The sequence below is a fragment of the Pygoscelis adeliae genome, unplaced genomic scaffold (assembly GCF_000699105.1).
Source record: "Pygoscelis adeliae isolate BGI_AS28 unplaced genomic scaffold, ASM69910v1 Scaffold101, whole genome shotgun sequence".
In the NCBI taxonomy this organism is placed as follows: domain Eukaryota; kingdom Metazoa; phylum Chordata; class Aves; order Sphenisciformes; family Spheniscidae; genus Pygoscelis; species Pygoscelis adeliae.
Genome location: NW_008824238.1, coordinates 7,035,342 through 7,051,893, shown reverse-complemented (window position 1 = coordinate 7,051,893; position 16,552 = coordinate 7,035,342). Strand labels below are relative to the sequence as shown.

Genomic DNA, 16,552 nt, shown 5'->3' with positions numbered 1-16,552 from the left:
ATGCTTTTTTAAATGCTGGGTTTTTTTGGTTGTGTTTTTTTTTTTTTTTTTGCATTTACACTTCCTAGGAATGTGTAGTAGCTGGTATAAACTTAAATCTCTAACTGGGTATGGTGTAATTTAGAATATTTTATAAGTGCCTAAAATACAATACTTAGACAACAAAGGAGTACACATGGTAGATCAAGTATATTGGCTATCAATGCCTTACCCCAAAATACGCTCAATTTAATCACTTATTATTCTATTCTGGAATCAGATAAGCAGATTCAAATATATGTATCTGCAGCTGTACACACAAACACATATCCAGGAAACAGTTTTGCCTCTGCTGGTATTTAGATCACTTCAAAACACTCACGTAAACTACTTAAAAGTACATGATGATAACAAATGCCACGCATCCATCAGCGTTGACTTAAAATCTGTTACATTAATATGGCTGAATTTCAAAAGAAAGAGCCAAGCTAACGGACCTCTGCACTGAAATATTAGATACAAATATCTGGCATCACTCAGTTTAACAAAGTAATTATTTTCTTTGGTATGTACTGAATTAGGACAGAAAATCTTACTGTATTTTTTGGCATTTACAATTTTAAAAGTGTTAGATTTACTTTATGAGCAACCTCATCTTGTTTTGATAATTCATCTCTAAAAACAGCATTAATATGAATGTCTAAATGGTGGGAGCCCGATGTTCTTTAACATTTTGGCTGAGCTGATGTTTTCAAAGACAAGAAAGATGGCAGGATCTGATAATTTCATTCAAAACAGGGCTCCATCACTGTCCCAGAAATAATACATTGCTTTCACAAAAGTTAACAGCTCTCCAGTTGGTTCTTTGATGCGTAAAAACACAGGCAAGATGTTGAAAATAAAGATGCAGGGTTAACACTCTTTAGACTAGAATCTGCAGATGCAACTGCCAAGCTAATTAAACTTATAGGTTTCCAAAACTTAGGCCAAAATAACATACTGCAAAGGAATATTAATCTAGCCAGACTCCGTTTCTTGAAGCCTCACTCTTATGTACTCAACCAACTGTTAAAAGAAAACAGATGACTCCCTTTCTTCGGATGCCACATCACCATGATTACAAAATATCTTCTTTATTTTAGGATGCTGATGATAAATCTTTGTGACACACCAGATCATTCGCAACAACAGGCAAAGATCTTTTTGCTTTTATAAATTGCCATTGACAACTGCAAACGTTTTCAAGAGACCTAATATGGCACACCAAAAAGAAATATGATGGATCCATGAAAGAAAAAAGTTTCTATAATAAAGTGTAGGCCAAAATGGAGCACAGATAACTGAAGACAGCTAAGGAAGAACAGAAACAAGTTTAATTTAATGTGTCCATGCTAACATGGATAACAGGGCTCCTACTGCTTCTAATAGTCCAGATTATAGTAGATAAATCTTTTAGGAAAAAGCTCTAAATCATTAAGGACAAGTAAAGTTTTCTTCCTATAATAGCTCAGTGTTCAGGAATAGGAGCTGGGGCCCCTCTTCTTGCTTGTCTAACCCACCACCACAGGCCTCAGCGAAACATTTAAGTCAATTTAGAAACAGAAACGTTCCCATTACTGCAAGGAAAGCAGAAGGAAAAAGAAAAGCTTCCTAAAAGAACCTGTTTACTTCTGCATGTTAGTTACTTAAAGCAATTTTTTAACTCAAATCCTTTACAAAACTGTGTTTAAAATTCATTTCATGTATTTCAACAGTGGCTACATTACTTCAAGTATGTTACAAATACAGCATGGCTGTTGGAAGGATGGTAGTGACTATTAACATGTATCGTTTAAGGTATTCTCTAAAACTAAAAGATCTTTTTTCATTACCCTAGAAAAGTTTTGCTTATCTTGTTGCTAAGGTTTACATCCAAAGTCACTTTTAATCTCAATTACAGTAATTTGTTCTGTCACATTTTAAAATACCTGATAATAGAACTGATAGGTACAAATGGGCTCCCTTCAATAGACTGAACCATACTTACAACTTAATTAATTAGGCATTATCGTTTCTTGTTCTCTATTTCAGAGTCATGAAGTAGGGATCAGCACCTAGTCTTAAATAAGTCAGTATAATCCATAAACAGAAAAATAATTAAACACAAACAGTATTGCTTTCTCTATTTTCTCAGTGAACTTTATCAGTTCTCCTCTGAGGAGAAACTTTGACCTGCCTTAAACACAGTTCCCTTAACTGCGGGCGACTCGCAGCTCATTGGAAAGGATGCTTGCTCCATGCTGCGGCGATGGGCGCTGCCGTAGCCAGCTCCGTAGCCTCGCTGCTCTTCCCCAGCCCCAAGGTCCTGACACAGCGCAGGCTGGGAGGGAGTGAGGTGCCCCTGTTTGGCAATCGTCTCATTGAGTATGCTGAGCAAATGTGGCTTTAACCAGGAAATGTTGAAGATTAAGGTCTGACTCCGGTCATGTTCCTCCTTGGCACGGACGCTGCTAATGCAGGTCTGCAGCCAAGCCCGTACATCAGATCAGAAGTGATAATCCAGAACCTTTTCCTCCTGTCCGCAATTTACTTACTCGCTTGCAAAAAGGAACATGGGTGCCTGCTCCTCACTTCACCCATTAGAGCACCAACAGGTGAGACCTCTTAAATAACAGTTGTTATTTCCACAGGATTATAGGTCTGCCTCAGCCTAAACATTTAAACATATGGGGTTTTGAGCTAAGTATCTAAATTCTAAGCCATTTGTAGATCTGGGTCAAAATCTTTATTTAAAAAAAAACAGGAAAAAAACAAACCAAGAAAACCCCAACAACAGAAACCAAACCCCCACCTTTGGAAAGGGTTTAAGCTGTTGAGATAAAGGATGTATGCTCCTTGTCTGAGCCTCACAGAAAGAAAGAATGACAACGCCCACAACCATCACAGAGCTCAGGGAAAGGAAGATATTCTTACACAGTAACTCACATCAACCCTGGGAAAGCCAATATCCTCCCTCAGTTATATTTAATAAATGTTTTATAGACTGGCTTCTCTGCCTGTATCACTGATACAAAAATGCAACCAAAAAAAAGCTTACTGGGCATCTTTACATTTTAGATTGCCAACTGCAAACACATAATTATAATTTGAACATTAAGTACAATGGCCTGACAAGCTGTATTATAATGTCTAGTGAAAATCAGCATCTCTAGCATTTAGACAGATGGTGACTCAACTTCCAAGCGTAATGGTAATCACAAAAAACCTTGATACCGATCAGTGTAACACTCAACAATTTATTAGTAAGTTTTGTCACATTCCCTAAAACGATTTGATGATTTCTTACTGCAGCACTAAGAGGAAAAATAGTATCAAAGAGACAACAGTGAATGGAATAAAACTGTCACAGGTACAGTGATGCTGGTCCCAAAACCATGGCTAAAGTTGCACTGAAGGCAAGAGAGAGCATAACTGGGGAAGAAGTGGAAAACAAAACGCAGGACAATTATTAAAAAGGAGAGAAAAGAAAACAGCAAAGGCTGAAATACAAAGAAAATCCATTCTACATAAAGCAACACTTTGGACAGCTAGTGACAGGGAGTATTGTGTTCAGAAATGTCAAGGGGGATATTAAGAAATAACTAAAGATAGAAAACTAAACTCAAACATTGAAGTATTTCCTCCAAGCTAAGGAGGTAAAAGGTTTTGTAGAAAAGAAGGAAGACAGGAAGAATTTTATGTTACTGGCACAAAATACCTCGATATTTTTCCACCCAACACCAAAACAAACAAACCAAGAAAAATCTAAATGAGGGTCCCTCTGAGTTTTCCGATCTATATTTAGATTTTACAACCTTGACATCTCTTCCTCCTCTTTTTTCCCGTTTCCAAGTGAATCAATTGTTATATTTAGGCACACTTCCTCGTCAATGTTGAACACAGGCCCAGACCTAATTTGACATAGAATAACCTGTCTCTGGAAGACATCTCCGTCAGAAGGATCATGGGAACTGCAGGTTGTTCCAAGTCTTTCTAGGAAATTTTGCCTCAGAAGAAAAAGTACCAGTAAAAGGCTAGTGCTCTTCATGCTCCCACATCTTAAGATGACATGGGACCACTCTAACTGTCTAGACAGATCTCTGTAACGCATCCCAAAATGTTTCACCAAGTGACTCCTGCATCATGCCAAGAACCTCCACTGTATTACAATATATATTTTGAAGGACATTCAGATCTGTTTGGAAGGGCTCATAGAACCTACCAATTTCTTCATTAAGGTGCTTCAAATTTTGATTAACTTTCCACTAAGAATCTGCACCTTACGTATGAGTTGGATTTGGCCACAGATTCCAGGCGTTAGGCCGTATCCTGCCTTTGCCTGTTAAAGAGTCCTCTGTGGCAGGCACACTGCGTAGCTCCATTTCGCTTTGTGTCAGGTAAGCAAAGCAAGGTTTGCAGGGACATACCTTTCTGATTCAAGATGAATACAGCCTCAGTGATCAGAGGTACCACACTGCTGCTTCTTCCAAAGGGGCACGTGGATACTATTTCAGGTAACATGGCAATATCTGGAGCATCTCCAGTTATGGAGTATCTACTTTGAAAGTTTTCTACTGTAGCAGAACTTAAATTTATGTACTTTTCTGTCCCCATCTTCTGACATTTGCTCTGATCTTCTGCGAGCTAAAGAAGAGTGGTTTGCTTTCTCTTCTGGGGAAGAGGGAGAGTATGTGTGTGTGTGTAAGTGTGTAGTACACACACAAGAGTACCCATTGTCTTGTAAAATACATAGAGATATGCCAAACACTTTAGTGATGAAAGGAAACAGAAAGGCATATATGTCTTGGCTCTCTAACCACCTGTCTGAGGACGTTCACTAGGAGCTCAACAGTGTACATGACAGAGCAAGTAACTGATCATTTGCCACGTCATCCTTCAAACTTCAGTCTACGTTTTTTTCCCCAGTTGCACACTGTGGGTTTTCATAAAAGAAACTGAAAGCTGAAGTAGTAATTGTTTTTCATATCCCCAGTCATTTCACATTCAAGGACCCCAATTTCTAACTAACTGTGCAGTTGTCGATATGTAGGATCTTTTATAGAAATAACAAAATGCCTGACTTAGAACAGATGCAATTATCTTGGTTCTAGTTTGAACACAGAGGAGCCTTTGATCAATACCTCTTTAATGTGCTGTGAATCCACAGGTTTTCAGGATTCAAACATGGTATGAAAGGCATTGCACCCTATTGTGAGTAAATATTATATTATTACTTTTCAGGCTGCAGTCTTTAAAAAGAAAAGATAAAAGCTGTGTAACAAAAGCTAGGTTCCTTATAATAGATGGTCTTATTTTGACTGAAGTATCATCACTACTCTCAGTAAATTAATTTGCTATTCCATAAATTAAGCTCCACAGAGACAGTCAAGGTAACATGAAGTCTCCTTCTTCATTTACTTGCTTTACATGCTGCTGAGATTAGTACATTGCATTTACTAATCTAAAGCACACAGCAAGCCCTGGTGCTCTACAGTCAGCACCTTTTACACTGCATACCTTCCAGCCATAAGAGACTATAAACACAAACATTAAGACTCGAATCAGCAGCCCCCAATTCTTCTTTAGCACCTAAACTCAGCATTTGTTCTTTAGCACCTAAACTCAGTGTTTCTTATTGACCAGACACCTCTGAAGACAGAGCAGCTGGTGAAAAACACTAGACTCAAGAGCTTAGTTCATATTGTGGAGGGCTGGATGTCAGTCTATATTTCTGCATTTTATTTTTTTCCCGAATTTAAAATGCTAAATGCATTTATGATGCTTACAGTTCATAAGAGATTACATGATAAACGGCAAAAGAAAAACTGTAAAGTTCTGAAGTTTAAAGTGCTCAGTGAGAGTTTAAATGCAGCCTGAGAACAATACACTATCTGCAAGGAGGTAGCCTCCAAATTCCTAAATTTCTGCAAGAGATGTCTCCATCTTTCTTATACAAGACATTTTTACCGCGCTCCTAGAAGTAAAAAATACATAGCCCATTCTGTGATCGTTAAATATTAAAGTAACAAAACCAAAACTTTAATGAAAATATTCCTGCAAAGAACCCCAATTCTTCTTTAGCACCTAAACTCAGCATTTGTTCTTTAGCACCTAAACTCAGTGTTTCTTATTGACCAGACACCTCTGAAGACAGAGCAGCTGGTGAAAAACACTAGACTCAAGAGCTTAGTTCATATTGTGGAGGGCTGGATGTCAGTCTATATTTCTGCATTTTATTTTTTCCCGAATTTAAAATGCTAAATGCATTTATGATGCTTACAGTTCATAAGAGATTACATGATAAACGGCAAAAGAAAAACTGTAAAGTTCTGAAGTTTAAAGTGCTCAGTGAGAGTTTAAATGCAGCCTGAGAACAATACACTATCTGCAAGGAGGTAGCCTCCAAATTCCTAAATTTCTGCAAGAGATGTCTCCATCTTTCTTATACAAGACATTTTTACCGCGCTCCTAGAAGTAAAAAATACATAGCCCATTCTGTGATCGTTAAATATTAAAGTAACAAAACCAAAACTTTAATGAAAATATTCCTGCAAAGAACAAAGAGGGAACACTTGAGACATACCCCCCAAAGCGTGTTAAATATAGGAGAAGCAGCTCAATCCTTTATAGCATTCCCCAACATTGGTATTACAGACCTCTTAGATCACAACCATCTTTGCAGCTACAGAACATAAACAAAACAACTATGCTCCACTAGTTTGAATGATTTTCTCTCTTGGTCATTTAGGAGTTATGAAAGAAAACAAAATAAAGATCAAAGAAAAGCAAAATACAAGTAGGATGCAAAACAAATAAGCAAGCTTTCCTGTAACACCTGTCAATAATTATTATTTCTACCTGAAAAAGACCACTATCTTAACAGTTAGGAGTGAACATTTAGTTTCTCTTCAACTTTGACCCACAACTTGGAGTCAAAGCTTAGATTTCTGGTCTAAAACTTCAAGAAAATTATCTCTAGAACTGAAGTCATCCATCACCGACAAAGTTGAAGCCCACGGACAAGAGACATGTCTTGTTAAGTGACAGTCATCGCGCAACACCCTGCAAGGCCCAACAGTGCCAAGACAGCTGTGGGTGTTAGCCCATGGCTCAGCCATTGCTGGCACGCTTGGACCCGTGTTGGAGGGTGCCCCACCAAGGACCCATGAGGAGATAGATCCTCTCCTCCTGGTCAAATAAAAAATACTGCTCAGGCTCACCACACAACTGCATAAATGCTACTGCCAGGGTAAGGGAGGGAAGGGAAACTCCTGGCCAGGAGGAGGGCAGGGATGGTGGAACCAGGGCTTTCAACAGCTGCCTCATTTCCCACAGGTTAGTCTGCAGCCTGTACATCAACATCTTTAGGACCACTCTATTATTGCTTTTAGTCAAAGTAAAAGAAAAACAAAATTGACCTAAATCTCCTAATCAGATGATGAGTAAACAGCCTCATTAACATTGGGGAACAAGGCTATATTTATTCTAAAACAGCAGATAGGACTTTAACCATGATTAGGAAGCAAAAAATGGCAACAATCCACTATATCCTATTAAGTGCATAGATTTTACACTGATTTCACAATTTTGATTACCAGTTTGATGATTATTTTTGCCTGTTTTCTTGAAGCAAGAGAATCACAGAATCATAGAATGGTTTGGGTTGGAAGGGACCTTAAAGATCATCTAGTCCAACCTCCCTGCCATGGGCAGGGACACCTTCCACTAGACCAAGTTGCTCAAAGCCCCATCCAACCTGGCCTTGCACACTTCCAGGGATGGGTCACCCACAACTTCTCTGGGCAACCTGTTCCAGTGTCTCACCACCCTCATCGTAAAAAAATGTCTTCCTTATGTCCAATCTAAATCTACCCTCTTTCAGTTTAAAACCATTGCCCCTTGTACTACAGGCCTCGGTAAAAAGTCTCTGTCTTTCTTATAAGCCCCCTTTATATATTGAAAGGCCGCAATAACGTCTCCCCAGAGCCTTCTCCTCTCCAGGCTGAACAATCCCAACTCTCTCAATAGTTTGAGCCCAGTGTGGACACAACTATATGTCATAAAGGTGTCTTCAGCTACTCCTCTCATAAGTCATGTTAATTAAATTATAACACTGCTTCCACAGAAAATGACTAGTATAGTTCAAGTGCCATAACTTATGTGTAGATAAGGCCTAGGCCAACTAGTCTGCATGATACGCAACTCCAGTAAAATAAGCAAACCCCAGGAAATTTCCCACTTGATGGGTCTGCTGGCTAATGCCTACTTTTCATCAAAGCCAGAAAAGAAACTGATGGTCTCCATTACCTAAAACCAGTTTAAATTCTTCAGTGAATCGGTAGTTCTCTGGACGCACGCAAGTAGTGCAGTCAACATAACTGGATATTTAGCCAAAAAGTTTTACAGTGTACAGAGGAAGATCAAAGCCATTTTCAGTGCATCACTCTCAGCTGTAGGTAGATGAGACAGCAAAGCAAATTCAGTAATAGATTTTTTTGTAAATGTTCTGCATGAATTGCTCGACTCCACAGCACAAATTCCTCTGACACTTAATTCAGTCTTAAAATCCTATCAGGCTGAAAGTACAGCACATATGAATAATAATAGCCGTGCAGAACTCCTTCAAAAAATGATTCAAAAATTGGCATCAATTTTAAATCTTCTGCCACCTCAAATATGATTAACATAAAAAAAAATAATTACAGTAAAATTGACCAACTGAAATATTTGCAAAACAAAAAACAACAAACAAAAACCAAGTCTGCACACGCTTTCTTGTCTTAATATCCTGACTTGGTAAGATATTTATGCACATAACTTTAAACCTTTAAGTAGTTCCACTGACTTAACAAGGATTACTCATCTGCTTAAAGTTAGGCAGTTGCTTAAATACCTTGTGAAATATGAATCTAAATTCAGATCTGATAAATTCAAAGCAGCAGCAGCCAAAGTAACACCTCATTATAGCTTTAAGACCATGCTGTTTTCCTTGAGTGAGCAATTTTACTTGCATACTGGAGCTGGAGGCAACAATAGACTATCTGCTGGAGTGACCCTGTGATCGCAAAGTAGTACTGCTATGGGGAAGCAAAAACTGTTTTTGCTATCAAATGTGAAACCAGAAAAAGAATATATATATGATTAACAACAAGCCTTCTTTTTTAATTCATACAGGTTCCATAACTCTTGCATGTCTCTCTTCACCAAGTACTTCTGTTCTCCCGACGTTGTTTAGCTTTCACATGGTGATTCGTTCTGTCCGAGGTCTGTCTTGTACGGCTATTCTGAAAACAAGATCTGACAACTCAGAAGTGTACAGTAACAGCTAGACTGATAATCACCACCTTGATATCCCTTCCCTGTACTACTGAAAAGCTGATCCACAGAACACAAGACCTCTTCAGAAACTGGTGACACATGAAAAGCTGGACTCTGCAGGAAAATGGAACTGAGACATAAAATCGCATTTGGGGATACTTTGGCACAGCAGGTTTTATCCCACCGTATGTGAATCTAAATAAGACAAGTGGATGCCATCCTAAAAAAGGCAACAGAAAACAGAAAGGCACGGAGAGTAGAAGGAGAAAAATAAGAGATGCAGACCTGGAGTTTAATAAAAGGTACTCAGGGGACTTGAGAGAAAAAAAAAACAGGTCTTGTATTCTTCAACACTCCTACTGAAGGGGTCAGAGGAGACTGCTTAGCTAGAGAAACTGCTGAAGAAGCTTAAGGTGTTCTTCAGTATTCTCTGTACCTACTGCATTGCTGATACCCAGAGAAGAGGGTAAAAGCACAACTAGATAATGAAGAAAAGGAGGTTTCAAAGCCTGAGCCAGGAGATGTTCAAGCAGTGAAATGTAACAAATAGTCCCTGCTTTAAAATGTGAGCTATTTACCTGCTGAGACTGAGGTTAGCATGATGGATAAAGAGCTTTAAACTGAGGGCAAAGGTTTAAATTTTTTATCCTGCTTAATACCTAGAAGGAAAAAAAAATCAGCTAAAGGGGTACAGAGCAACCAAAAACAATGAGAAAGAAAAACGCTAACATAATGAGAGGAGTCAGACAGATGACAAGATTCAAGGAAAAGGACTACTGTGGGTATGAAATGAAACGAGCGATGTGAAACATTCAACTGATTGTAAACTAAGGAAGAAGAGAATCCAGACTCCTTTTATTTGCTGTCAGAATTTTGTTGTCTTCAGATATGAGAAAACATTTTCAGCAGTACTTATACAACTGCAATGAATCTGTCTTGAGTGCTGAAGTTGTTCCTTAAAAATAAGGCAGGATCCTAAAATCAATCAGACACTATTTTACTAAATATATTTCTTAAGTACAATCAAATGGCTTTATAGCTTCTTGGCTGTCTGGCACATAAAGGGAACATTTATCCCCAGTGGTCTTTACACTTGCCTAAAACAAGCTTTTTTAATTAAGCATGTGCAAATCAGAACTTACTGTGCTTGTACACATCTGTATACATTATGAACACATCTGCAACATATATGACTGTTACTCTTTCAAAGTAACTTAACATAGATTGCAAATAACAGGAGAGCCTACACTTTCATGACCATGTAACACAACCATAAAACCACCATTTCATATCACTTTTATGCTATAAATAAAAACCCAAATTTTTCCCCAACTGCTTGAAACACAAGTCTCATATCCCCAGTAGAAATATCCACTTAAGATTTACACGAATACAACTTCTGTTTCATCTTCATGTTAAAATCACAATTTTTCATCTCCTCTGGACATCCACAAATCTCTATGCAATCATTTTAAGATGATACGGTAAAAGTCCTCAGTAGAAAATTAAGCTTTTGTAAAGAAACTTGTCTTCATTTTCCCAAGTACAAAAACATTTCAAAACCAGATTAAGACTACACGCAATGGTTACATCTTTAATTCTTCTAATGAATTCAGTTACACGCATATATTTATAACTTGCTTTCAAATTGTAATAAACCGAATCTCTAACATACCACAACTAAAGAGTCTTTGAAGTATATACTGTGAGAAATGATATAAAGATAACAGATACAGTACTGCAAATATATATTTGCATATAAAGCAGATCAGGATAACATTATACTAAATTATATAGTATTACTACAGCAAAAAATCTATTAGTTTTTTCAGCTACCAGCCCAGCAAGCTTGACATGGGAAATGAATGTCAACCTGTATTTCTTCCTTCCTAATTTTCATTCCTAGAACCTAGAATAAAGTCTCCTTGTCAAATCTCAGTAGCAGCTATAAAACTTGTTGCTTTCAGTGGCTTTACAAGGTATTTATAACTGACTGCGCTTTTGTAAGTAATTAGACCTTAATGTGCAATTCTACTTATAGACGAAGAAGAAAACTTGTGAAGAATTTTTAGTATTTATTTCAAAAATCCAACCTCTTTACCAGAACTTCTAAATAATAAAACTGTAAAATAAGTTTTCACTAATTTAATCTAATCTGATTTTGAAGAAATGCAGAGCAGACGCACTGCACAAAAACTGAGCCATCTTAATTTGTCTGTGTTACTGTAGAATCACTCAAGAACTTTCAGGATGTTAATTTAGTTTTCTCCTACAGGAATTTAGTGTAACACAAAATCAACAAAACATCTTAACGGTAAGAAAATACGATTTTTAACCTAAGACTCATGGCACTTTATGCAAATATAGTATTATTTTCATGACTTTGTTTTAGAAATAGATATTGTTAAGATAATGCAAGTGTTTCACCCTTGTAAAGGTCTTCTAATGCATCTTGGCAGTGGAAAAGCAATCAGAAAGATTTGGAACAACCTAAAAGTTAATGCATTTAAATGATGAATATATATAAGCACAGGATTCCCAACGTGAGGTGATAAATCCTTTAAAAAACATGAGACAGCAATAGTAATAGTGTCATTAGGTCTTCAATGTGTTTGTCTTGCTTAGGTCAGTTTTTTTGTGGCACTCAACAGAAGTATAGGTGTACTGTACTGTTCATGCAGTTTGAATGTTTACTATATGTGAGTGAGATTTGTCAATGAAATGCCTGTTCCAAAACAATGCTGCATTTCAGAATACGCTGTCATTTGAATTTTTTCTTAAAAGGAAAAGCCTTTTAAATTTGCTATAACAACAAAGAGATGTAGCTTCTGTGTAGAAATTGGTATCAAACTTTTTAATTAGCTTAAAGGAATAATTTCAAATATTCTAATCTTTGTTTCTACATCCTGAGATGCTATTAATTACCACCTTGAAGGTCTCAGTTTTTTGCAATGTCCCTTAGAGAGGCTTAAGGTCTAGTCTGCACCAGCTATGAGTTTTATGTAAAGACTCAAACAGTTATCAGACAGTCTTAATTGTTCTCAGCTGAAGAACCTTGTGCAACAAATCAACATCATAAATAGTAATTTAGTGTCTTTATTGCTCAAGGGTTGCAAACTACTTCTACTTGTTGAAATAAAAAGTATTCACAGCATTTTAGTCTGTCTTTAGAATCGTATTTTCAGTTGTTTTTTTGCAATAAAGCTTCATAAGCTTAGAAAATGAAGTGCATGTTCAGCTCTGGTACAATTCTGCCCCATGATGACTTACATAATTTACATGTAACCTGGTCTGATGAGTGCGAACACTTTATAACAATATGAAAACTGTTTTTATGATATTGGTCCTGAACAATAAAACTCTGGATTTGCCAAAGTTGCCATCAGTTAGATCCAGATTTTCAGATGAGATGTTCTAGAACTGCTAAGAGAATTACTAACTTGACTAACAGATTTTTCTCTGTGCACAAACTTCCCAGGAAAACACAACTTTTTTGCCCTTATCCCTGCTCAGGTAAGGATAAGGAGAACGCGTCTCTTGGTGACAGCAAAACAAAAATCCGAAACTGAACGTGAGAAAAGAAGAAGAAAAAAAATTAGATCTCGAAAGCCAGCAAGGTGCAAAATGATGATGGACATTGTGCCAGGTTAAGAGGTATACTTCTAATATGGGGCACGGCAACTTCACTAGAATATCAATTTTAAAAATTATGGCAACCTAGTAGCAATAAGAAGAGAACAAGCTGAGAAATAGGAACATTCATGAAGATTAATCAATTAGAGCCAATTTGGAGGCAGCTGACACATAATTTGACACTTCCCGCTTTCCATTTAGCTTGTAATAGTCTGATGTCAAACTAGAGTCCTGCCTACCTACTTGTTTTAGAAAGAAATCCGTATCTAAATTATGCAACACGTAATCTCCACTTTTATAACTTCGCACATACAGTATGGAAAAGGAAGCATTATTTTTCCACAGAAATCACAGAATACTGAAAAAGTGAAAGATGTTAATTAAAGTGTTTGAAAACCAAAGGAATCACTCTAAACACAGATTTATAAAGAGACTGCAATCTTCTAAATTAGAAGAAAAACGATATGCACCTACTTTAAGAATGTGAATCTGCCCCAAACACCTGCAGTGCTATTCACACCTGCCCAGACAGACCTGTGCCACAAAACACACTTCCAAAATTTGAAGTTTCTAAAAGTTTTTTTTCTTTGAATAGGAAATATATCAAAAGAAAAGAAATACAAAACTAATCTTCTAGACAAAGAACAGGAAGAAAACTGTCACGTTCTCTGGTTTACATTTATAACAGGACCCTATCTAGAGATTAGAATAGTTTCAAATCTATTGTAGTTGAGGATATGATGTCATCATTTAAGGGACACAGATAATTTAGTCCACAATATCTATTCATACCAACAAAAGAAAGCAAAAGGGGGGATGCAGAATACTTTCATACCCTACTCTCCTGGATTATTCCCATTTTACATGGATTCATCATTCATGTAAGAGTATATAAGTAGTCTTTTGATTTTTCCCCCAAAGCCATCTGCTAGTTTAACTTTTGTAAAAGCACAACTGATTTCAATTCCATCAGATGCACACATCGGACTGACTGATTTTCTCTCTCTCTCAGCAATTTCTGAATTTTCTGTGAAGCTTACTTTTAAAATACTGAATATGATACTTAACACACTCTGTTCACATGACATTACACCATTTTTCATTACTGACTAATGAAAAACCTGGGAATTTGCTACAGTAAAGCTGAAGAGACTATCACGTTTGCCAAAACCAAAGTAATAATCAACACAGAAAATATTCAAAATAAATTAATTAGTCTTCTTACCTTGTTCTTTTATCTGACGAATTTGCTTCACAGTTTCTTTCAAAATTGCACATTTGTCAGGTTTAAAGTTAAAGTTGTCAATATCATTAAAATTTGCAAAAATCAGCTCTGCAAGTTCTTCTATGTATTTATTCTCTTGCTCACGATTGCGTTTCTCAGTGCTTCTTTTAGGGCTGAAAAAGGAGTTTACAAAAATGTCGCATTTAATGTCAGTTTGCTTGCCTTCTGGCCAGCTCAAAGATTATTTCAAATGGTTTGAGAGTAGTTTCACAAAACAGAGAGAACTGCCCTCTCTCACTACAAAAAATATAACTTACAAATTTCTCAAGCAGAAAGGTTTCCTCTGGAACAAGGAAAGGAGTATTAAAAAAGATGTTACTTATTTTTTCCCAGCAGTCATGTTTTTGTTTCAAAAGAGGTTTGGGATTTGAAATTCAAAACAGAGGATTAACTGGGGGGTAGGATTTGAACATTTACAAGTACCCCTCCACATGGCGTCGAGAATCCAAGAAGTATCATACAGGGACAGTGTATGAGAAAATAAAACAGCTTAAAAAGTTAAACCAAACAATCCATACTCCCTGCCTCCTTGTGAAATTACAGCAGACAGTTGCAAGAAAAAATGGTGAATGAGTGGTTATGCTTTAAAATTTATTTGTGTTGGTAATGCAAATGCTATATAACTGAAAAATATTTTTCAAGTCCCTGATTATGACGTACAAGAGAGGTGGTAAAAAATCTTAGATTGCCAGATGAGTGACTGCTGTCTCCTTGCAGTGATTAGCCAAAAAAGATTTTTACATAGCTCCTATATTGTCATCAAAATTCTGTATTTTAGCACTACACTGGATTCAAAACAAAAAAACAAATAATAATAAAAGACAATACCCCCCACCCCCCATCCCAAACCCAAAACAACACAGAATTTCTGAATCAGAGTAGTTTGGTACTGACTTATCTTTGCAAGAATGGTAAGTTTGTCATTTTCTAACTGAAAAATACATGCACATGTACAGGTTTTTTTTAAGGCTTTCACTTTCAACATCTTCAGGCATAAATGGTCTAACCTGGGTCCAAGCTGATCGGGATCCTTGCGCTTTCTTGACTCTGCCCTGGATGGGTCAGAGGTATTTTCTCCCATCCCACTCATCTTGAACACATATCAGCAACTAAAAGGAAGAAAGTGCAAGAAAGGGTTATGGTGGAAAAGTCATGAGTTCTTTGTTCATATTTCGAAGTTTCTTGTTCCATGCTCAACTCAGTTTTTACTTGCCAAATCTATCATTTGAAACAGAGTTTCTTTGAAAGGTACCAATAAAAATACTGTGTTTATGACCACACAAAACGCTATACAAAACTCCTGCAGAAGAAAATTTGTGGTGGGCAAGCAAAGCATTATCTCTTTGATTGTTACCAGTTATGTAAGAACAGGTAAGTACGTTTTGTGCCTGGGTTGCTGAATTTTCATGGCAATTTTGCAAGATTGAATGAGGAAAGACAAAGAGAAAGCCATAGTACCATACAACAAGAAAAACACAACAGAATGTAAATACATGAAATGAAACATGTATCCCAGCTACATGAAAAGGTAGCACATGCAGCTTTAGTTAAAAATCAGAAGATAATGCTTGCACAAGTACAGGTACAATATCAGAGAAACAGAACACTAGAGATCACTGAGGAACCAGTAAATATTTTGTACATATACTCTACCTCATAAGGAAAATAACTTGTCAAGCTATCATGTGTGAAAACAACACAAGCTTATTATAACTTGTGCAATAAACAGCCCGTGGAAATCCCACCCCACTCCTGGCCGTCTGTTGTCCTATGCACTGTAGGAGCACATGAAACTTGCCTGCCCCAGATTACATACCCCTCAATAAGTACAAATATTCTAAAGGCAGAAAACACTGTTACAAAATTGTCCTGGCTTCGGCTGGGATAGAGTTAATTTTTGTCCTAGTAGCTGGTACAGTGCTGTGTTTTGGATTTAGGATGAGAACAATGTTCATAACACACTGATGTTTTAGTTGTTGCTAAGCAGTGCTTACACTAGTCAAGGACTTTTCAGCTTCCCATGCTCTACCGACTGAGAAGGCTGGAGGTGCACAAGAAGCTGGGAGGGGGCACAGCCAGGACAGCTGACCCAAACTGGCCAAAGGGACATTCCATACCATGTGACGTCATGCTCAGTACATAAACTGGGGAAAGCTGGCCGGGGGGGGCACTGCTCGGGGACTGGCTGGGCATCGGTCAGCGGGTGGTGAGCAATTGCACTGTGCATCACTTGCTTTGTATATTATTATTATTGTTGTTGTTGTTATTGTTATTATTACTATAAACTGTTTTTATCTCAACCCACGAGTTTTCTCACTT

The 16,552-nt window shown here is 37.2% G+C and overlaps 1 protein-coding gene across 1 annotated transcript in view; it reads right to left on the bottom strand.

The window, feature by feature from the left end:
• Positions 1 to 16,552, bottom strand: part of NCOA2 (nuclear receptor coactivator 2) — a 189,482-nt gene that overhangs the window by 64,054 nt on the left and 108,876 nt on the right. Inside the window, 2 exon segments of the mRNA XM_009335040.1 lie at positions 14,174 to 14,346; positions 15,241 to 15,342. Coding sequence (XP_009333315.1) covers positions 14,174 to 14,346; positions 15,241 to 15,323 — 256 coding nt within the window. The 5' untranslated portion in view covers positions 15,324 to 15,342.